Raw genomic sequence first — 24127 nt, 5'->3', positions numbered from 1 at the left:
GAGGTTCACTGATTTCAACCAGCACTGAAAGTTTTCAACACAAGTGCAAAATATTGGATTGTGGGAGTGAATTTTACAATTTTAACAATGAATGGAAGAAACTCAGTGGGGCACAAAACATAATTCACACTTGATTCAAGTGCATTGGCTTAAGGAATATTACTGAGGTAGTTAAGGACTTTTCTTCATTTTTAAGGCTATTACTATGTAGAATTCAAAAGCAAAGATTTTCAAGACAGCAATTTTAATTTTTGGTAATGGCATAAAGTTAATGGTATCAGATCAGTCGCTCATTAATAATTTCCACCGAAATCAACAAAAGAAAAACTGGAAAGATGCATGATGGTCAGCTGATCCACTACTATCTGCTTTTTGCAAGAACTGAAAGTTAAAATTACCTTCACTTGTTTTACTTTTGATAGTCAAAAATATAGGAAAGAGGCATCAATTTAGAGTTTGTGCGTGCGTGTGTATGTGTGTGTCTGGACGTACATGTGTATATATAACATTTTCAAAGCAAACATTTTACTTCTAGGAAATTAAGGGATTGGATTGGTCTTGTGAATAACATGGAACACATTTTTGTAATCTTTGTACCACTTGCATGATCTTATTTGTTGCAATGTACAAATGTTTTACAGAACAGATGAAACACAAAAATCCAACAGAAACTAAAATATATTCAATACATAACTATTTCTGGAAAAGCCTTTATTAGCATGTAATAAGACATCACAAGAAATCAGTCTGCATCTTAGGCATCAACAAAATTCTTTTGAAACCAAACTTAAGTAAAGCTACTAAATTTTAAACTAGAGAATTCTGAATGTGAGCGCACACACAGGCAAAATTCTGAAAATTTAATCAGAAAGCTTTTCATTCTGTACGTATAGAAATTAACACTGGTGTGACAACTGATGAAATAATTAAAAAGGCTGTCTTTTACTGACATGAATTGCGATTTTTAAATTAGCAAATACAACAAATGGAGTTAATTCCAAGTCACGTGACAAGGTTGACATATATGCATTATATTGATGAAAAATTATCTAGGACTTTTACCCCGTTTTGTAAGAAGCTTAATTGAATAATACTTTATTTGCTGCAATTTTGCCAGCAAGATTTGCCAAAGTATTGTTGAGTGCTCAACACTTCACTATAATACTTCATTAGTAACAGTGGAGTTAATCTTTCGAAAAGATTAATAATAAATATAGGTCAAGCCTTTTATTATCTGATGTATTTCCTTTTAACAAGGGTAACAGCTAAATTATATACAATCAACAGTGTTAAAAATATAACAGAGAGTAAATATATTAATCTTAATTGAATTTTCAAGAAAATATTTTCACTTACAGTGAAAGGTACCAGTTGTAATAGAAGAGTAAAATACATGAATATAAAGGGTAAAATCTTGTCACTTGACTTTTAATCCACACTAAAATCAAGAAAATGCATTAAAATATGGAGAATGCCATGAAATGAAGCACATGGTAACAATTAAGCCTGAAAATTATTCTGTACACAACGAGCAAATAAATCAGCACAATCATAGGTTAACAAGCCAGATATGCAAATCTGTATCTAGACCTCAACAAAATAGTTGCAAGCATCATACACATCAAAACAGTTTTATAAATTAAAATTGGTGTACATTCTGTTTTGAGACTGAGCTTGTTTGTAAAAAGTTCTTTTTCAGTCAATAGTTTTTTTGATGATTTTGGGATATCCCAAAAGTCAAAGTAAATGGTGAATGTGTAATGTAGATATTTTGAATCCTGAATCAATAATTTTAGTTGTTTATGATAATTATTTTCAATCAAATTTAAAAGGAGACATAATTAAAAGCAAGTTGCATCTGAGCTTCCATGCATGCTACCCTACATGTCCCCTCAGAAAAATTACAAAATAACCTCGAAATACTATTAGGAAATATTTTGAAAATGAGTGAGCTAACAATGTTACATTTGTATTATAAATGGGTCAGCTGTTAAATTGTTTTACAGTTGGTCTTTTAAATTGTCAAATATTCCAATCTATCAAAATTTGCCAGAAGGTATGGCCACAGCTCTGTTGCTGCTGATATTCATACAGCTTGTTTATACAATGATGATCAATAAAAGCTGCATTTGAGTTGTACCAGGAGTTTATATTTTAAATGGACTTGAAACAGAAGATGTGCATTTTAGGAATACATTATACAGCAGAACTGAGCAGTACAAAAATTTTGAGCCAACAGGCTGGAAACGCAACAAACAGTACTTAACAGCACATTGAAGATGCAACTCAAATGGAAAAATAACTGTTATACAATACTAAAATTAATATTTTTAATTCAGTTTCAGTTCAATTATAGTAATTTTTCTGAGTACACTATAAAGGGGTGAGAGGGGATGTGTTAAGAGTATCACAGTTCATTTCATCACTCAAAAATTAGAATAATTTTCAAAATACAATATTGCATTGAATTTCAGAAACACCTTAGCAAAAGATTTGTAAAGCTTTTAAAAGAATATTTCAGAATTTCAAAAAATATCCACCTTGCCACTGATCTCTGGTGCAGAATTTAGCTGATCATTAATTGCACACCTGAGAAATTAAACCACATTACAGTAAATGAGCAGATCATCGCTATACACTCTTACTAAAAGAGAGCAAGTCTGAAAGTAAATACTTTACTGCTAAGGTTACATAATAGCCATAAAATGATTTACAGCTTTATCTGGACAGGCCATTCAAGTATGTATATATGTGTATATATATACACACACATACATATATACACATACACACACAATATATTAAAATCATATAAATTATAAAACTATACAAAGGGCACACTGTAGCAAAATAGGTTAGAACAACAGGATAACTTCTATTTTTTAGTTGTAGCTTTTTACGAATGGCTCCTCCAAATGCTGCACCCGTAAAACATTTATTATCATCCACACACAAGTAACTCTGCCCCTCACCAAACCACTCACCCTCCCAATTCTTCCAAAAAATGATGTCAATCATTCAGCAACAGTGGGCATCCAGCTACAGTGGCAGATTATTTTCACAGTATTTCCTAAAAAATTTTTTAAACCCTCCTTCAAGTCTTCATCAGTCAACTGGTCCCTGGAAAATTAGTTTAATGATGCCTTGCTCTCCATTAAGTTGTATAGCACAGAAAGGACACGCTGCATGGAATGCATGAGTACCATGTGGTAATGGAATTTGTGACCAGTATTTTGCTGTTTTCTCAGAGCACACATGTCCACATGGGCTAAATGTATGTGTTGAAGGACCTGCATCCACATAAAATCCTGCCTCACAACCTAGCCATAGGGGCACATATGGGCCAACAGTTCTGCACATAGGACATTCTCGCTCATTGGCTTCTGTGTCACTACGATGTCCCCAGTTGTGGTAACCATGGACATGACCACAACTAAGGTAAGCCCAGGGCTGTTTCTCTTCCACAATGTCCTTGCGATTGATGCTGGGAAATGCCAAGGTGTTAAGCCCAACTGGACACTGAGGTCTAGCAGCATTTATCTCTTGTCGAAGAGCCTCAATGTGCTTTTGGGTTGGAGTATGGAACAAACCATCTGCTGTTCTCCACAGAAGTGTTGCCCCACAAAGATCAACAAGTGAGCCGTCCTGAAGAACATTGGACTCGCTATCCACCTAAGGAAATTTAAAAAATGCAACATACATGTAAAAAGTTCCTCCCATATACATTTTATACCTTGTGACAGAGCAATGAAAATAACAATACAAATATAAATCCATGGTCTCATTTTAACCCTGTCAACAATAAATATAGTACTAACTGAACTGCACAGACAAAAAGGAGTTCAAGTTTCAATGATTAATTTGTACTGAGTTAGCCTCATGGTAGGTATGGTGACAGGGATGTTATAATTGGCTTCAGCAGTCTGGTAAAAGGGGAAGGAAAATTGACAGTAATGTCATTACTGATCACTATGAAGTGGCGTTCATCCAAAAATGGACATTCGAAGTGATAGACTTTCTCAAATTCTGTGATGCTCCTATGACAGAATGAATAGCATGTCAACACTAACTAGGCTAACATTATTTGCGCTATTTTGTTCTATTGTTGTTGTTGTGACTATAACAGAGGGAACTGCCAGGATCATAGAATCCTCACAGTACAGGAGACCATTTGGCTCATAGGTCTGCACTGACCACAGTCAACCCAGGCCCTATTCCCATAACCCCACATATTTACCCTGCAAGTCCCCCTGACACTAGCTGGCAATTTACCATGGCCATTCAACCTAGGCCACACATCTTTGGAGTGTGGTAAGAAACTAGGGCATCCAAAGGAAACCCATGGAGACATGGAGACAGCACACAAACTCTGCACAGTCACCCGAGGCCAAAATTGAAACCAGATCCCTGGCGCTGTGAGGTAGCAGTGCTAACCACTGTGACACCCTCAAGGAGGCTAGAAGGAGCCATTCAGCCGGATAATAAAAAGTATTAATAAAAAATATCCAGGATTAATCATAATAGTTGTTTAAAAATTACTTTCACTCAGTAACTCCTTATAGTGAATTCAATAAATGGGATCATCAGCTCTTGCCCTCGCAACAAATTATAATAAGCAGATAGAAAAAAGAAGGGGAGTAGAGACCATCCTGGGAATTATAGACCAGTGAGCCTTACTTCTGTTGTGGGCAAAGTTTTGGAAAGAATTATAAGGGATAGGATTTATAATCATCTAGAGGGAAATAAATTGATTAGGGATAGTCAACATGGTTTTGTGAAGGGTAGGTCGTGCCTCACAAACCTTATCGAGTTTTTTTGAAAAGGTGACCAAAGAGGTGGATAAGGATAAGGCAGTTGACGTGGTGTATATGGATTTTAGCAAAGTATTTGATAAGGTTCCTCATGGTAGGCTATTGCAGAAAATGCAGATGCATGGGATTGAGGGTGATTTAGCAGTTTGGATCAGGAATTGGCTAGCTGATACAAGGCAGAGGGTGGTAGTTGATGGGAAATATTCAACCTGGAGTGCAGTTACAAGTGATGTACCTCAAGGATCTGTTTTGGGGCCACTGCTGTTTGTCGTTTTTATAAATGACCTAGATGAGGGTGTAGAAGGATGGATTAGTAAGTTTGCTGATGACACCAAAGTTGGAGGAGTTGTAGACAGTGAGGATGGATGTTACAGTTTGCAGAGGGACATAGATAAGCTGCAGAGCTGGGCCGAGAGGTGGCAGATGGAGTTTAATACGGAAAAGTGTGAGGTGATTCACTTTGGTAAGAATAACAGGAGTACAGAATATAGGGCTAATGGAAGGACTCAGTAGTGTTGACGAGCAGAGAGATCTCAGGGTACATGTGCATAGATCCCTGAAAGTTGGCACCCAGGTTAATAAAGTTGTTAAGAAGGCGTACGGTGTGTTAGCTTTTATTGGTAGAGGGATTGAATTTCGGAGCCATGAGGTCATGTTATAACTGTACAAAACTCTGGCGCGGCCGCACTTGGAGTATTGCGTACAGTTCTGGTCGCCGCATTATAAGAAAGATGTGGAGGCATTGGAAAGAGTGCAGAGGAGGTTTACCAGGATGTTGCCTGGTATGGTGGGAAGGTCTTATGAGGAAAGGCTGAGGAACTTGAGGTTATTTTCATTGGAGAGAAGAAGGTTACAAGGTGACCTGATTGAGGCATACAAGATGATCAAAGGATTGGATAGGGTGGACAGTGAGAGCCTTTTACCTCGGATGGTGATGGCTAACACAAGGGGACATAGCTTTAAATTAAGGGGTGGTAATTATAGGACGGATGTCAGAGGTAGGTTCTTTACTCAGAGGGTAGTAAGGTCGTGGAATGCCCTGCCTGCAGCAATTGTGGACTCGCCAACTTTAAGGGCATTCAAATGGTCAGTGGATAGGCATATGGATAACATTGGAATTGTTTAGGTTAGAGGGTCATTAGATTGGTTTCACTGATCGGCACAACATTGAGGGCCGAAGGGCCTGTACTGCGCTGTAATGTTCTATGTCTATGTACGATGTTAACTTTCAATCTTTGGACAGTGAAGAGAGGGCTGAGATAAGATTTAATAGCGGTATTCAAAGTCATGTGTAAGAGTAGATAGAAAAGTCAAGAGGTTCATTGCCAAGGAGTTGCAAAACCTTAAAGTTCTCCTTTTAACACCATTGTGGGAGGGTTATCGGCATGAAAATGGACTGCTGCCACTTTTTTCTGCCACTTCCTCAGGGCTATTGGGATGGGAATAAATGCTCCCCGAATTGCATCACCCACATCATGAGCTTATTTTAAAAAAAAAATCGGTTGCATATTGTTGCAATACATTTCATATTGTAACCTTTTTTTAATGAAATGTTTTAAAACTTCAAAATATAACATTTTGCTACTGAAGGAATACTTTTCAGAAAATAACTTTATAAAACTGCTGTAAAATTCATAAACACCCTTTTTGTATATCTACAACATTCTTCTTTTGAATTAAAAAAGCTTGCAGTGCCATTTGATAAAAAAAGGTAAATAATTTCAAAAGACAACAGCTACAAGAATAACTTTCAGTATTAATTACTTCAAGGTGAGATATATCCTACTTGGGATGTTTCAAAACTACATTTCCCCTCACACTGTGACCTTTCATTTTAGTTCTGTTCCAATGATCTGTTGTGAGCTGGGTACAGATGCTTTGTGTGCCAACAAGAAAATTATCACTTCATGCTGATACACAGAACTTGGATGACACTAGCATTCTCAGCTGAAGGTGCTCCAGGTTAGGTCAAAGTGACAATTTGCAACACACTGCATAGAGATAACAGTGACACATATTATTAGATTGGGAAATGAGACCTGAAGTGTGTCTTTATAGGAACAGAAAAAAGCTACAAAAATAAAGGATATATTTGCAAATAAAACAGATCTAATACTATGCAATGAGAGTCAAGTATTACTGTTTGAGTTATTAAAGCATATAGCAGAACATAAAATTTGAACAAACATTAGTCACTCTGCATGTTTAGGATATGCACTTGTTATTAAACTTCAGTTGCCAAAATTACTACTTTTGTTCAATATTTCCAGTCTCCAGATGGCTGGTTCTCTGCTGCCTAGGACCCTCCACGAACATCTTCCACGTGAACTTAAAAGTGGAAGCCTGGGCTAGATATATGACACTTGACTGCATACTGACCCTGAAAATATTTGACAGTTTAAAACATAGTCTAACAGCTAGGCAACTCTAGAACCAACTCCCCAACCATACACCCCTGACAAACTGACTGCATCACCAACCACCCCCCAACTCAATGTGACTATCGCCCCATAAAGTCCTTATCCTCTCTGACCAGATCCAATTATCCTCTGACTGACTATTCACTCATCCACCTAACTATTCACTTAACCAGGACTGGACTTCAAAAAACTACCTGAATGCAACAACTAGTTCCATAAAAAATTCTTCTCCACCTCCCTGCTCTATAATTTGTTGTATTTGGATGGAACACGCTACAGTGTTGGGATTGGAAGATGCCAGAAGAAATGGGTACTCACATCTGGTCAGTACAATCTTCACGGGCAATAGCAGTGACCCAGCCTTACTGCTGACTGGAAGGTCTAAGGCACGATATCCAGCTAATGTATAACTTGAGGTTATAAATTGGTGAGATTTGTTTTAATCCAGAAATGCACATTTAAACAAAATTAAGACCGACATATAATTTAGGGTAGAATTCTCCAATTCTGAGACTAAGTGCTTTGGCAGGTGGCTTCAGCTGCAAAGATGCTGCTTACCAGGAAGGCAAGATCCCATAGCAGATGCAGCACTTGGAAGCTATTTAATTATGCACAGGTGAATTCCTCTCCAACTCTCCTAGCAGACCAGCAGCTGATTTGGCTGCCCGCCTGATGCTGACAGTTTGAACTCCCGGTGCCATATTTAAACAACCGCCCAGCACACTCATATCACTCTCTCCAGTCCACCTGTCTTCACTAGACTGTACAGGATGTCTGGAACCCAAAAGCAAAATATGCAAGTGGCTTCAAGAGGGCAACACTACCTACTTTCACTACTAAGGCCCTTGAGGCCATTACTTGGGGAGTGCAGTTCTACATCATGTGCTCTATCCACCAATGGCTCGAGAGAGCACACAAACTCTATTCCGCCAGCCTGGGAGACTATTGCCCAGGAGATCAATGTGGCTGTCACCTGACCCCGAAGTACCATCCAGTGCAAATGCAGGAGCTCATTTGCTCTGCCAGGATAAAATTCTCTCACACCTCCCTCCACTATCAAATTCTCAGCATGGCATGGTGTACTCACATGGCACTTCTCTTCACAAATCTCACACAATCAGGCGCAGAAGACATAAACATTTATTTTCTCAACAAGACTTCCACAACATCATCATCCTACACTCTTAGGAACTCACAAGATAGCTGCAAAACCCATAAATTTTAAGTCTGGCTATCCTTATACAGAGCAAAGTGATGGGTCCTCTTGTAAAGAGCATTGGTCATACATGTTGCTGACTGTGAAATGCCATGATGTGGATATGCCTGCGTTGGACTGGGGTAAACACAGTAGAAAGTCTGACAACACCAGGTTTAAGTCCAACTGATTTATTTGATAGTACACTCACTAGGTAACCCGAAAGCTAGTGAGTGCACTATCAAATGAATCGGTTGGGCTTAAACCTGGTGTTGTCAGACTTTTTACTGTGAAATGCCACACAGGTCCCCAGTTTCTCCCTGGAAAGACCAAGTGAATGCTGCCATCAGCTTCAAGGTCACTGGCAGGACAAAGCCTGGTGACAGGTCTTCCTGGAGCATATGACAAATGTAGTAGACCAGATCTCTGGACAATTGCAGCCTTGCCCCTTACTCATTTGTAGAAAGGAGGCTCATCGACGATAGTCTCCTGGTGTTGCCAGTCATCCTGACAGTCTGGGTCTCTGGTCCCCAGCTTCCTGTTGATGCTCATGCTTCCCTGGTTTGTTCTCCATGTAGTTCCTCTCTGCTGGAACTGTAGGCGCAGAAGTCTTTCCTTCCTTTGCCTCTTGCCTTGAATGACGATTTGTTTAAAAGCTCACCGGACCCATTATCATTTGAAAGGGGATATTGAAGACCATATTTGTTAAAGGGTGCTGAGTACAAAGCTGTGAATGACAGATGTAAGGGAGAAGTTGCGCAGCTACACTTTGGCACCTTTTGACTGCAGTTTTCCTCATGCAACTGCACCCTTGGGACTCTAAGCACATACATACAGGTTGGCAATAATCCATTCCACTGACATGACATCTGGAAGCCTGTGGGGAGTGAGAACTTGTGATTTACATCATAGAGGCTCTGACCTCCACTTGTTGACTTGGCATAACTATGCATACTCGTTTGGATATGGTGAATGAATAGAATCCATTTGGCCACTGATGAATGGCATTAATTGTCAACCCATGATTCCCCTTCACTGATGAGATGGCACAATTAAAACAGCTATGCCACCTTCCCTCTCCAAGGCTGCATTACTGACTTGTATTGTAGCTTTTCTAATTTTGACACAAGCCTATTTAACTGTCCCTCTCCCTTTAAAGTGCAAATTTAGAAATCTGGTTTGTTGTTACTTCCAGGGCAATAAAGAACACATTCAGTATAATTGACCTGAACCCTGTGCACTGTCACAGCACCAGGTGAGTACGCATTCCAAACAATCCCAGAGCCCAGCTTAGCTCCCACACTTCAGATACAGGTCCACATAGCCCCTGGACTGTCTATTTTCTGTGACTCCTGTCTGTCTTAAACCAAAGCCTTATTATAGTTCATGTTTCATAAGAGGACTATGGACAACAGTAACTTTCACAAACCACGGCAGCCTTGACCTGTTCAATGTTTGAGCAAACCTTCCCTAATATACCACACTAAGACTCCCACCCCAAAATCTGCAGTCTGCATTTATCCTCTTCTAGTAATATCTGTGCTATCTATCCATCTGATCCCTTGGTTTGTCTGCGTTTTATGCAGCCTTTTCAGGATCCAGTTTCCCTCCCCTTCATCTTCCCTCTGCCTTCCAACTTTCAATCTCTCATTCACCTTCTTGCCCCTCTGTTATTGTGAGCCCTTGACCTTCCTCCGACCCTGTCCTAACATAGCCTTCCTACCACATTGTTCCCCTAGTGTTTGTCCTTTTCCCATCCCCTTCTTCCGTCCCTCATCTTTGCTCTTCCTGTGCACCCATACCTCCACATTGCCCCTCTAGTCTTTGCTTGCCTTCATCGAACTTTGGATCTTTAATGGCTGCATGAGTCCTGTAGCACACTACTTCCAGCATTCTTGAAATGTGACATGCAGGGAAAGGAGACCCATGTACTCATCAGCTTGAAGCACATTACTGAACTGAAATGGGTCCAGCGCAGGGTTATCAATAAAGATTAGCATGGCATGGAGATGGAGGGTAGGAACCAGTCTGCCCAGCACAGTGATATTCACTGCATCAGGAACTGCGCAGCATGATGACAGGTAGCTGTAGTTGCATTCACTAAAAGTCTTTGGCGAATTGAGGGCTGACTTGTTTAGTTTTTAAGTTAATTTATTAGTGTCATAAGTAGGCTTACATTAACACTGCAATTAAGTTACTGTCCCCTAGTCGCCACACTCCAACACCTGTTCAGGTACACGGAGGAAGGATTTAACATGGCCAATGTATTTAACCAGCATGTCTTTCGGAATGTGGGAGGAAACCAGAGCACCCAGAGGAAACCCATGCAGAAATGGGGTGGTGGGGGGAGGCTGGTGGGGGGTCATGCAGGCTCTGCAGAGTGACCCAATTTGTGCCAATACATTCAGTGCATAAATCCTTTTATACATTTGAAATGCACTTTAATTCAGCTGCTTTGCCTTTTATAAAACCACATAGATGGATCACTTGATCACCACTCCTAAATCACCAGTTTACAGTTGGATGTATAACAACACAATAGCCAGGGAATTGGAGCCTGTTTCTCAGTTATAAAACAAAGGCAAAAATATTTGCAGTGCTATGTCCTACATGTCAGATGTAGTTCAGTCGGTAGTACTCTCACTTCCAAGTCCAAACATTGTATGTTCAAGTCCCAGTGCAGAACCTTGAGCACCAATATCCAGGCTGACATCAGTGCAATACTCAGAAGTGCTGTACTGTTGGAGGTGCTACTGAGCAGTCATATTCAGTTTGAGGGAGAGAGGAATGGATGTCAAACTAGTGTTTTAGACTTGAATAAGAGCAATTATGAGGGCATAAAGACATAAAGGAAACAAGGAAATTAGGTTCTTCTTCTTAGGCAGCCCCTCAGAGTCAAGAATGACTTGCTTCCCCACTAAAAGTGAGTCCACAAATGAATGAGGAATCTACTAAACAACCTATAGGCTTTGTCATAGTGGTTGGAGAAGTGGGAGGGTAGGGTTCCCAGGTTGTCACATGCTCCTTTCACTGTCGATACTTGACTTCAGCCCTATTAGGATGGAAAATAGCAAATGTGACTCCTTTGTTCAAGAGAGGGAGATAGAAAAAAGGAAACTACACATCAGTTAGCTTAACATTTGTCGTAGAGAAGTTGTTGGAATCTATTATTAAAGAGGTAGAAAAGCTTAATTAATCAGGCAGTCAACATGGTTTTCTGAAAGGGAAATCATGTTAGACTATGTTATTGGAGTCCTTACAGCAAGTAACAAGCAACATGGATGAAGGGGAACTTGTGGATGTGCTATACTTAAATGTGCAAAAGGCATTTGACTAGGTGCCATATCAAAGGTTAATATAAGAACATGAGAACTAGGAGTAGGAATAGATCATCTGGCCTCTTGAGCCTTCTCCACCATTCAATAAGACCATGGCTGATCTTTTTGTGACTCAGCTCCACTTACTTTCCCGCTCACCATAACCTTAATTCCTTTACTGTTCAAAGATTTATCTATCCCTGCCTTAAAAATATTCACTGAGGTAGGCTCAACTGATTCACTGGGCAGGGAGTTCCACAGATTTACAACCCTTTGTGTGAAGAAGTTCCTCCTCAACTCAGTCCTAAATCTGCTCCCCCTTATTTTGAGGCCATGGCCCTTAGTTCTAGTTTCACCTGCCAGTGGAAACAACTTCCCTGTTCCTACCTTATCTATTCCCTTCATAATCTTTTATGTTTCTATGAGATCTCCCCTCATTCTTCCGAATTCCAATGAGTATAGCCCCAGTCTACTCAGTCTGCCCTCATAAGTCAACGCTCTCAACTCCAGAATCAATCTAGTGATATCTCCTCCCCGCTCCAGTGCCAGTAAATCTTTTCTCAAGTGAGATCAAAACTGTACACAGTATTCCAGGTATGTCTTCACCAGCACCTTATTTATACAGCTGCAACGTGGTCTCCGTTTTTAAACTCTGTCCCTTTAGCGATGAAGGACAAAATTCCATTTGCCTTCTTAATTACCTGCTGCGTCTGCAAACCAACTTTTTGTGATTCATGCATAAGGACACCCAGATCCCTCTTCACAGCAGCATGGCAGCATGATGCAATTTTTTACCATTTAAATAATAGTCCATTTTGCTGTTATTTCTACCAAAATGGATGACCTCACGCTTACCAACATTGTATTCCATCTGCCAGACCCCTGCCCACTCACTTAGACTATCTATATCCCTCTGCAGACTTTTAGTGTCCTCTGTACACTTTGCTCTGTCACTTATCTTGGTGTCATTTGAGAATTTTGACACACTACACTTGGTCCACAACTCCAAATCATCTATGCAAATCGTAAACAATTGCGATCCCAACACTGATCCCTGAGGCACACCACTAGAAACTGATCGCCAACCAGAAAAACACCCCTTTACTTCTAATCTTTGCTTTCTGTTAATCAACTAATTCTCTATCCATGCTAATATAGTACCTTTAACACATGCAAAATATATGCAAAAAAATACAAAATAAGAACCCAGTGTAGGAGGTAAGATTTTTAACATAAATAGACAATTGGTCAACTAACAGGAAGCAGAGAGAAGGCATATTTAGGTTGGCAAGATGTAACCAGTGGAGTGCCACAGGGATCAACGCTGGACCTCAACTATTTACAACGTATATCAATTACTTAGATGAAGGAATCGAAAGTACAATTGCTAAATTTGCTGATGACACAAAGATAGGTAGGAACATAAGTTGTGCAGAGTGCATTTGTCCTGCACAAAAGACACTGTTGGTTAAAGGGTGCGCTAGCAGTTATTCAGAGATGGTTCACTTGACTGATATCAGCATTTGGGGATTATCTTAAGAGGAACAGTTGGCCAGACAGAGCATGCATCGATTGCAGTTTAGAAGAATGAAAGGTGATTGTGTTGAAATTTGTACAATCCTGAGGAGAGTTGACAGGGTGGATAATGAAAGCATGTGTCTGTCACATACTGGGGAGACTAGAATTAGGGGACAATTTAAATATATAGATTCTCCTATTTAAGACAAAGATGATCTTTTTTTTCTTTGATTCCTTGGAACTCTCTTCCCCAGAGAGTTGTGTAGGCATGATCATTGAATATTTTCAAGGCAAAGGTAGCTAGATTCTTGGCTAACAAGGAAGCTAAAGGCTATTGAGAGGGTAGGTGAGGTGGAATGTAGAATTGAGGTGATAGTTAGATCAGCCATGATCTTAAGGTGGTACAGACTCCAGACGCCTAATGGCTTACTCCTGCGCCTAATTCATATGTTCGTATTCTGCATTGTTTATAGGATCTTGCTATATACATATTTCCTGCATTAAAACATTGGCTACACTTCAAAAGCACATACTGAGAATGTAAAGTATTTTATGTAAATGCAAGCTTTTTTTAACATCCTAAGGGAACTTAAGTTAGGTGATATTCAGGCATTACAGGAGGCTATTTAAGTAGGGATTAAGGAGCCATATTAGAGGTTACCCATTTGAAGATCCTTTTCCTGGATTGGTCATTGTGGAATATTGAGATTTTTCCATTCTTGCAGCAGCCTAACCAACCACCTCTAACGCCACTATCAAATGGTTTGTTAGATCTGTACATACCTTCACATAAGCCTGGAGAATCTGGAGTGCTCCTTCTGGTTTCACAACACTGCCATTAACTACTGCCAGCCAGCACTAGCTTCCACTGATTCTTTTGCACCCTCCCCCGCCCAAATTAGGACTTGCCTGAGGGACAAAGTAATTGATGAGGCCCAAGGCCCAATTTTGCATGGGTTACGGGCTTTCAGCTTCTGGCTTGTATCTTGTATTTAACTTGCCAACTATTTCAGGTTCAAAATGAACTTAAATGAACTTCTAGGAGGGCAACGTTGAAAACATTGGAGGATGGCAGGCCAGATGAAATTACGGATAAGGACAACAATGGAGGTATTTAGTGAAAGAGGGCAATTTAGTGAAGATTACTTGAGTGGGTAGAAACAGCATTCAGAATAGAGAGATAGATAATTTTACTTCTGTCACTTCGTTGCTTGAAAAATGAAATGTTTGCCACCAAAGATTTAGAAATTATACAGTCGTTTACAAGATAAACAACAAAATATTGCAATCTTTTCTAAGATGGTTGATTTCACTTCTTTAATGGATAAAGGAACAAGTAGTATTATGTAATTGCTTCACACTAAAACTGAATTTTATGAATTAGTTTCAATTTGGATGAGGCATGTCTGAAAAACCAATACTCTATTATCAAAATAGATCATGCAAATTAACCTTAGCATAATTACAATCAATTTCTATCACAACTTGTCAGACAGAATCAATTCTTCGGTAAGAATTAAGAAGAGGCACTGCCCTAATTGTCCCTGAAGGCCATTGTGATGTTGACATCACAAACTGCGTTCAGGTTTAATAGGAATTACATAGATCATGTTCCAAATCTACTGTGCCCTTGGCACTATCTGGTGTCTTCCTCCTCCTCTCTACCAAAGTGACCAACTTCTTTACTGCCATCTAAATGTTTCCGTTTTTATCTTGGACAGCAGCATCCACAGAAGATAGACAGGAATTTTACTGTCCTGCCTACCATGGGAATCAGAGCAGGCAAGGCATGGACAACTGGAAGGTCCATTAACCTTGGGCAGGATTTTGCAGTTATGGGACAAGCAAGGCCATGAAATCCTGCCCAATGTTTGCTATTGCAAAATTTGACCAAGTCAAAGAGACCTGATGAAAATACACTTAACAAGACCCTGACCTACTGGATAGAAAAATGGTAATAGATATAAAGGAATATAAATTGTTCAGAAGTATTGCAACTTTCTAATATTTCTGGACAAAATAAGTTAAAGTAAATAGTTCTGGTTCAAAAGGTTTGCTTGTATATTCGATGAAAATTGGAATAATATGTTCATCCTATGTGTTTTACTTGTTGTTTAAGTGAACCATATACACAGTAGACGTTGCTCACACTGAGGCAAAGGACACTAGCTTATGGGGTGAATTTTAACTTCCAGCACAGAAGACTGGCAAGAGGGCAGGCAACTGCAGGCTTGCAGAGCAGAATTCCCCATAGTTCTTTAACAGAGCCACAACATCAGCATTCCCTTTTCAGCTTTCTAGACCATTTATAGCAAGCAGATGTAATTGATATCAAAGAGGTTAATATTGTCCTGAGTTTAGAAGTTTAGGTTAGGGTGCACGGAGTTGGGGATAAGATGTTAGCATGGATAGAGGATTGGCTGTCTAATAGGAAGCAGAGAGTTGGAATCAATGGGTGCTATTCTGGTTGGCAGTTGGTGACTAGTGGAGTGCCGCAGGGATCGGTGCTGGGGCCTCAACTGTTTACATAGATGATCTGGAGGAGGGGGCTGAGTGTAGGGTGACAAAATTTGCTGATGACATGAAGATGAGTGGAAAAGCAAATTGCGTGGAGGGTGTGGAAAGTCTGCAGAGAGATCTGGATAGGCTGAGCGAGGGCCTGGCAGATGGAGTATAATGTTAGCAAGTGTGAGGTTATCCACTTTGGTAGAAATAATAGTAGGAGGGATTATTATTTAAAAGGCATGCTACGGTGCAGAGGGACCTGGGGGACCTTATGCACGAATCCCAAAAACCCAATCTGCAGGTGCAGCAAATGATCAAGAAGGCAAATGGAATGTTGGCCTTTATAGCAAGGGGGATAGAATATAAAAGTAGGGAGGTCTTGCTGCAACTGTATAGGGTACTGGTGAGGCTGCAGCTGGAGTACTATGTGCAGTTTTGGTTGCCGCACTTGTGGAAGGATATACTGGCCTTGGAGGGAGTGCTGATACCAGAGATAAGGGGGTTAGCCTATGAAGAGAGACTGAATAGGCTGGGTCTGTACTCGTTGGAGTTTAGAAAGCTGAGGGGGGATCTTATAGAGACATATAAGATAATGAAGGGGATAGATAGGGTAGAGGTAGAGAGATGCTTCACACTTAATTTACATTGTCTTGTTTGTGTGTTAAGAAATGTGAAGCCTTGATTCGGTTTCATTTGAATTTTTTTTTTAGATGGAGCTCTGAAGTCTCCATGCCTTGCTCTCTGGGATACTGCCTGAACCGAGTGCAGACGGGAGTAGGGTTGACAGGATTAAGGAAGTGAATGGGTGGCTCAGGGATTGGTGTGGGAGGAATGGGTTTGCATTTATGGGGCACTGGCATCAGTATTGGGGTCGGTGGGACGGGGTGGGTCTGAACCGTGCTGGGACCAGAGTCTTGACGAATCATGTAAAGAGGACTGTAGACAGGGCTTTAAACTAATTGGGGGGGGGGGGGTGGTGGTAGGTGACATTAAGAGGCTTAAAGTTAAGGAGAGGGTACAGGTAAGGGTAGAGGCCGAGGATGTCCCAGTAATAAAGGGAGTAGGGGGCGTGAGTATGGTTGGTGGCATTCCGGCAAATAGGGTCCAGGTGAAGGCTGGGACGAAGGCTCTTTATCTGAATGCACGAAGCATTCAGAATAAAGCGGATGAGCTGGAGGCGCAGATCAGCACAAATGGATATGATCTGGTGGCCATTACAGAGACGTGGCTGCAAGGTGACAGGGACTGGGAGCTGAATGTCCAGGGGTATCAAGTGTTTAGGAAGGATAGGCGGGAGGGAAAAGAGGGGGGTGTAGCTCTGCTGATTAAGGATAGCATCAGGGTGGTAGCAAGGGATGATATTGGAGCCAAGGAGCAGAAAGTGGAATCGTTGTGGGTAGAGATTAGGAACAGCAAAGGGAGGAAGACGCTGGTGGGTGTCATCTATAGGCCCCCCAATAATGATCTGGAGGTGGGGCGGGCTGTTAACGCGCAAATAAGTGCGGCGTGCAGCGTGCAGGAATGGGACGGCCGTAATTATGGGGGATTTCAATCTGCATATTGATTGGTCGACCCATGTTGGACACGGTGGGCTCGAGGAGGAGTTCTTGGAATGCTGCCGGGATAGTTTCCTCGAACAGTGTGTGTTGGAGCCGACGAGGGAGCGAGCTATCATGGATCTGGTGTTATGTAATGAGGCGGGTAGAATCAGGGACCTTGCGGTGAAGGATCCTCTTGGGGAGAGTGATCATTGTATGGAGGAGTTTCTGGTGCAGATGGAGGAGGACAAAGTGAGTTCCCGGACACGTGTCCTTTGTTTGAACAGAGGGGAGTACGGTAGGATGAGAGAGGAATTGGCGAATGTGGACTGGGGGAGCGCGTTGGAAGGTAGGTCTGCTGAGGAGCAGTGGAGGATTTTTAAGGAGATCTTTCTTGGTGCTCAGCAGAAATTTATTCCGATGGTCAAAAAGGACCGTAGGAGGAGAGGTAATAAGCCGTGGATAACGAAGGAGGTGAAGGAAAGTGTTAAATTAAAAGCGGAGGCGTTTAGAGTAGCTAAGAGTAGTGGGCGAGAAGAGGATTGGGAGAGGTTTAAATGTCAACAAAGATTGACAAAGAAATTGATAAAGAAGGGTAGGAGAAACTATGAAGCTGGGCTAGCGCTTAGTATAAAAAGGATAGCAAGAGTTTTTATAAGTATATAAAAAGGAAGAGGCTGGCTAGGGTGAACGTTGGGCCCTTAGAGGATGAGAAGGGGGACTTAGTGGTAGGGGATGGGGAAATGGCTGAGGTCTCGAATAACTTTTTTGTTTCGGTCATCACGGAGGAGGACGTGAATAATTTGCCGGGTGTTAGAGATGGAAAGGTGGTAGGACTGGAGGGTCTCAACGACATTACTATTACTAGAGAGGCGGTGCTCGACAGACTGGAGGGGCTGATTGTGGACAAGTCCCCAGGACCGGATGGAATGCATCCGAGGGTTCTGAAAGAAATGGCGGAGGTGATGGTGGATGCCTTGGTGGTTATTTTCCAGACGTCGCTGGATTCCGGGGAAGTGCCGGAAGATTGGAAAACGGCTAATGTTACGCCATTGTTTAAGAAGGGTGCCAGGCAAAAGGCAGGGAATTATAGGCCGGTTAGTTTAACGTCTGTTGTAGGTAAAATGTTAGAATCCGTCATCAACAAGGAAATAGCGAGGCATCTTGAGGGGAATTGCTTGATAGAGCAGACGCAGCACGGTTTCGTTAAGGGGAAGTCGTGTCTGACAAATTTACTGGAGTTCTATGAGGATGTGTCTAGGGCGGTGGATAGAGGAGAGCCGGTGGATGTGGTGTTTCTTGATTTTCAGAAGGCGTTTGACAAGGTACCTCACAAGAGGTTATTGCAGTAGGTCAGGGGACATGGAGTTGGGGTAGGGTGTTAGCGTGGATAGAGGACTGGTTGTCAAATAGGAGGCAGAGAGTGGGGGTCAATGGGTGCTATTCGGATTGGCGGTTGGTGACTAGTGGAGTGCCACAGGGGTCGGTGCTGGGGCCTCAGCTATTTACCATTTATATAGATGATCTAGAGGAGGGAACTGAGTGTGTGGTGTCGAAATTTGCTGATGACACCAAGATTGGTGGAACGGCAAATTGCGCGGAGGGTGTGGAGAGTCTGCAGAAGGATCTAGATAGGCTGGGCGAATGGGCCAGGAAATGGCAAATGGAATTTAATGTTGGCAAGTGCGAGGTGGTCCACTTTGGTAGGAATAATGGTAGGAAGGATTATTACTTACGTGGAGAAAAACTGCAGCAGGCGACGGTGCAGAGGGACCTCGGGGTCCTTGTGTATGAGTCGCAAAAACCCAGCTTGCAAGTGCAGCACGTGGTCAGGAAGGCGAATGGGATGCTGGCCTTCATAGCGAGGGGGATTGAATATAAAAGTAGGGAGGTCTTGCTGCGGCTATATAGGGCATTGGTGAGGCCGCAGCTGGAGTACTGTGTGCAGTTTTGGGCGCCGTACTTACGCAAGGATATTTTGGCCTTGGAGGGAGTGCAGAGAAGGTTTACTAGGCTGATTCCGGAGTTGAGGGGGTTGAGCTATGAGGAGAGGCTGAATAAACTAGGCTTGTACTCGTTAGAGTTTAGAAGAATGAGGGGAGATCTCATTGAGACGTATAAGATGATGAATGGGATGGATAGGTTAGAGGTGGAGAGACTCTTCCCGCTCAGAAAGGACAGCAGGACTAGGGGGCACAGCCTCAAGATAAAGGGGGGGCGGTTTAGAACGGAGTTGAGGAAGAACTTCTTCACTCAAAGGGTGGTAAATCTCTGGAATTCTCTGCCCGTTGAGGTGGTGGAGACTGCCTCGCTCAATATTTTTAAGACGCGGGTTGATAGGTTTTTGATAAGCGAGGGGATTAAGGGTTATGGGGAGAGGGCGGGAATGTGGAACTGAGCCACGACAGATCAGCCATGATCTTATTGAATGGCGGGGCAGGCTCGAAGGGCCAGATGGCCTACTCCTGCTCCTATTTCTTATGTTCTTATGTATACATGCATTTTTATTGAGCTTTTACAATTCCTAAAATGATGAGATGGGTTGACAAGGGGTTGGCAGATTAGGGAAGTCGAACCAAACACAAAGTGAAAAAAACCTATGCTGTTGCCAAGCAACAAGATCAGAGAAAACACCAAGCTGGCAAGAAGCTGTTTTAGTTTCAGTTGGTATGGATGTGTTATTGAGTGAAGACCAAGAGCTAAGATTTTCTCTAATTGGAAACGCTGCCAGGCGTTCATATACATTGTTCTAAAGTTAAAGTAGTAGTGTAGAAGGTTCACTAGGCTGATACCAGAGATGAGGGGGTTAGCCTACGAAGAGAGACTAAATAGACTGGGTTTGCACTCGTTGGAGTTTAGAAGGCTGAAGAGGGATCTTATAGAAATGTATAAGATAATGAAGGGGATAGATAGGGTAGAGGTAGAGAGATTCTTCCCTTTTAGAAAGGATAGCAGGACTAGAAGGCACAGCCTCAAGATAAAGGGTGCGGGGGGGGGCATTTCAGATCAGAGTTGTGGAGGAACTTCTTCACTCAAAGGGTGGTGAATCTCTGGAATTCTCTGCCCGTTGAAGTGGTGGAGGCTACCTCGCTGAATATATTTAAGTCATGGGTAGATAGGTTTCTGATAGACAGGGGAATTAAGGGTTATGGGGAGAAAGCGGGAAAGTGGAACTGATCCACTTCAGATCAGCCATGATCTCATTGAATGGCGGGGCAGGCTCGAAGGGCTAGACGGCCTCCTCCTGCTCCTATTTCTTATGTTCTTATGATGACAAGAAGCATCGCTAGTTGCTGCCCACATTCTGAATGGTACCCCTCAAGACTGCTCCAACAGCGCCTCCCCTCAACCTTAACTGTGTCCTCTCCCCCCCCAAATTTCACCAAATGTATGATTAATCTTGTTTACTCATAGGTAAATTATCTTTAATGCATTCTTAACCGACTCAATTGGCTTTCCTTTGCAACGTTACAGAAACCTGAGAACTACTTAATCTCTGGATTACTATTTCAGCCACAGGCAAAATGAGATAGAGTCAAGCAGATTAAAGAATTAAAAGTGTGGCTCAAATAGTGGGAATAAGGGATTTTGATTCATGGAGTACTGGCACTATAATGGGCAAAGAGAAAGCTGTTTTGTTGAGATTGCTCAACTTAAACCAAGCTGGGATCAGTGACTTGGTGAATCCTATAGCTAAGCTGTGGATAAAGCTTTAATCTAAAAGGGGAAGATGCAGGTGAAAGAAAATTTAGAAATCTGAAGATAGAAATCGTGGTAACGGAGCAAAACAGCAATTTGGGTAACTGCAAGCAGATTGAGACAAGAAATGGCTTTGTGTTTAACTGTAATAACGAATCCATGAATAAGGTCCATGTAAAAAAAAAGTGAAATAAATAAAATTAATTACTTTTTATCTGGGTGCACAAAATATTCATAATGGATGGATGAACAAGCAGCACAACATAGAAATGACTGGTTTAGATCTAATCATTACAGAAACATGGTTGCAAGTTGAGAAATAAATATTCCAAGGTAGACAATGTTTCAAAACGTCAAGTAGAAAATAAAAGGAGTAGCTGACTATAAAAAAGTGACATAATAGCAGTTATAAGGAGGAATCTTTCCTTAGATCAGGAAGTAGAATCAATATGGGTAGAGATTATGAATAATTAAAATCAGAAAATGCTGATGGGATTAGTTTATAGGTTTTTTAACAGTAGCTATATCACTTAACAGAGACAGCATCAAGCAAGAAATAATTGGAGCTCGTAACAAATACAATGTAATCATTATGGGGGACTTCAATCTTCATGTAGGCTGGGCAAATGAAATTGGCAAAGGTAATCTGGAAGCTGTGTATGTAGAATGCTTTCCTGGAACAATATGTTGTGGAACCAGCTACAGAGCAAGCTATTTTAGATCTAGTTCTCTGAAATGAAACAGGATTAATTAGCAACCTCATTGTTAAAGATTCTTTGGGAAAAGGGTCATAAAACTACTGATTTCGATATCAAGTCCGAGGGCAACATGTTCAAGTCCCAAAACAAAAACGTTAAAAAAAAAGTAAATTACACAGGTAAATTACATAAATTACAAATTGAGGGAAAAAATCATTATGGTTAAATGGTCAAAGGTATGGTGTAAAAAAAATAGTGGGACAGATTTCCCAATTTACTCTAACCACTTTGAGAGTGAACATTTGAGTCCTGGTGAATGCCTTTGGCCACAAGGAAGGGCGCAAAAGTCCCATTTCAATGGCTGTGCTTTGTTTGTGAGCCAGGCAGTATCAGCAGGATACTTAACTGTGCAGGCATGATATATTGATTGTGGGATGGATCATACTCAACAACTTATATTAATATACTGCCATTCATGTAGCAAAATATTACAAAAATAATGTCAAAGTTTAACAGCGAGCCACATTAAGAGATATTCAAGCACATGATCAAAAGTTTGTTCACCACAGAAGGCAGCCATTTGGCCTATCATGTCAGTGCTGGTTCTTTATCCAAGCAACTGACCTACTTCCATCCCCCACCAATTCTGCACATTATTCCTTTTTAGATAACAATCCAGTTCCTTATTGTATGCCTCCACCACACTCTGCGTTCCAGATTTTAACCATTCACTATGTGAAAACATTTTTCTCATGCTGCCATTGCATCTTTTGCCAACTATCTTAAATCTGGTCTCAATCCTCCCACCAATGGGAACAGTTTTCCCTATCTACCCTGTCCAAGCCCATCATGATTTTGAATATCTCTATTAAATCTCCTCCCAACCTTCTCATCTCCAAGAAAGACAGCTTCAGTCTCTCCAATCTAACTGAAGTTCCTCATCCCTTGAACCACTCGTGAATCATTTCTGTATACTCGTTAATGCCTTCACATCGTTCCTGATGTGTGTGCCCTGAATTGGCTACAATGCTCCAGTTGAGGCTGAACCAATAGTCAGTACACCTTCCTTACTTTTATATTCAATGCCCCTATTCATAAAGCTTAAGATGTTGTATGCTTTATTAAGTGCACTCGCAACCTTTCCTGCCACATGCATATGTACTGAGGTCCCTCCGCTCTTTTATCTCTTAGAGAATTGTACACTTTATTTTACATTCTCTGTGTGTTCTTCTTACCTAAAAGAATCACTTCAAACTTCTCTGCATTACATTTCAATTGCCATGAAATGTCCACCCATTCTACCAACTTGTCTATGTCCTTTCAAAGGTTTACACTACCCTCCTCATAGCTTGCAATGCTTCCAAGCTTCATATCATCTGCAAATTTTGAAATTGTGCTTTGTTCATCATTAATAAACATCAAGAAGAGCATAAACTCTTGAGAAACTCCACTATGAACCTTCAATCAGTCTGAAAAACATATTAATCTCTCTTCTTTGTTTCCTGTCACTCAGCTAATTTTGTATCCATGCTGTTACTTTCTCTTTTATACTCAAGTCTGTTGTGCGACACCTAATCAAATGACTTCTGGAAGCTATGTACTCATCTATCTCCTTGTTACCTCATCAAACAAATCTCTAGGAAGTTGGTTAAATGCTATTTTCCCTTAATAAAAATCTGTGCTGACGTTCCTTAACTAATCCATATTTGTCCAAGTGACTACTAACTTAATCCCAAATTATCATTTCCAGAAGCTTCCCCACCACTGAGATTGAATGGACCTGTCCATAGTTGCTCAAAGAGGTAGGTTTTAATGTCTTAGAATTAGAATTCATAGAAACTCTACAGTGCAGAAGGAGGCCATTCAGCCCATTGAGTCTGCACCGAGCACAATTCCACCAGCCCTATTCCCATAATCCCACATATTTATCCTGCTAATCCCCCGACAATAGGGTCAATTTAGCATGATCAATCTCACCAGCACATATTTGGACTGTGGGAGGAAATTGGAGTTCCCACGCAAAAGCCATGTAGACAACAGCAATCAGAATATAAATTCCCACTTAGCAGGTAATTGTAATTGATGAGGCCGCTGAAGATGGTTGAGCCTAGGACACAACTCTGAGGAACTCCTCCAACAATGCTGTGGCACTGAGATGTTGCCCTCTAATAACTACAACTATCTTCCCTGAGTATGTACGACTCCAACCCAGTTGCAAGTTGTCCCCGATTCTCACTTTTGCCAGGGCTTTAGGCCACAATCAATCAAATGCTGCCTTGGTGGATAAGGCAGTCACTCTCACTTTTCCCTTTGAGTGCAGCTCTTTCAACTTGTTTGGACCAAGGCTATGAGGAGGTCAGCAGCCGAGTGGCTCTGAGTGAGCATCAACGAGCAGGTTACTGCTGCGCAAGTGCCGCTTACTAGTG

General features: G+C 41.4%; 1 protein-coding gene across 3 annotated transcripts in view; it reads right to left on the bottom strand.

Annotated features, from left to right (window-relative positions):
* Nucleotides 1–694: 694 nt before the first annotated feature.
* The window catches only part of LOC145352624 (E3 ubiquitin-protein ligase pellino homolog 2), a 211450-nt gene continuing 188017 nt past the window's right edge, over nucleotides 695–24127 (bottom strand). For all 3 annotated transcript variants that reach the window (XM_080202754.1, XM_080202755.1, XM_080202756.1), the window contains exon 7: nucleotides 695–3672. In XM_080202754.1, the coding sequence (XP_080058880.1) occupies nucleotides 3106–3672 (567 nt within the window). In that variant the 3' untranslated portion in view covers nucleotides 695–3105. The remainder of the gene's footprint in view (nucleotides 3673–24127) is intronic.

This window comes from Carcharhinus amblyrhynchos, chromosome 14 (genome assembly GCF_965287045.1).
Source record: "Carcharhinus amblyrhynchos chromosome 14, sCarAmb.v2.hapA, whole genome shotgun sequence".
Taxonomy (NCBI): domain Eukaryota; kingdom Metazoa; phylum Chordata; class Chondrichthyes; order Carcharhiniformes; family Carcharhinidae; genus Carcharhinus; species Carcharhinus amblyrhynchos.
Note: the sequence above shows the minus strand (reverse complement) of the source record. Positions and strands in the feature narration are given on the sequence as shown.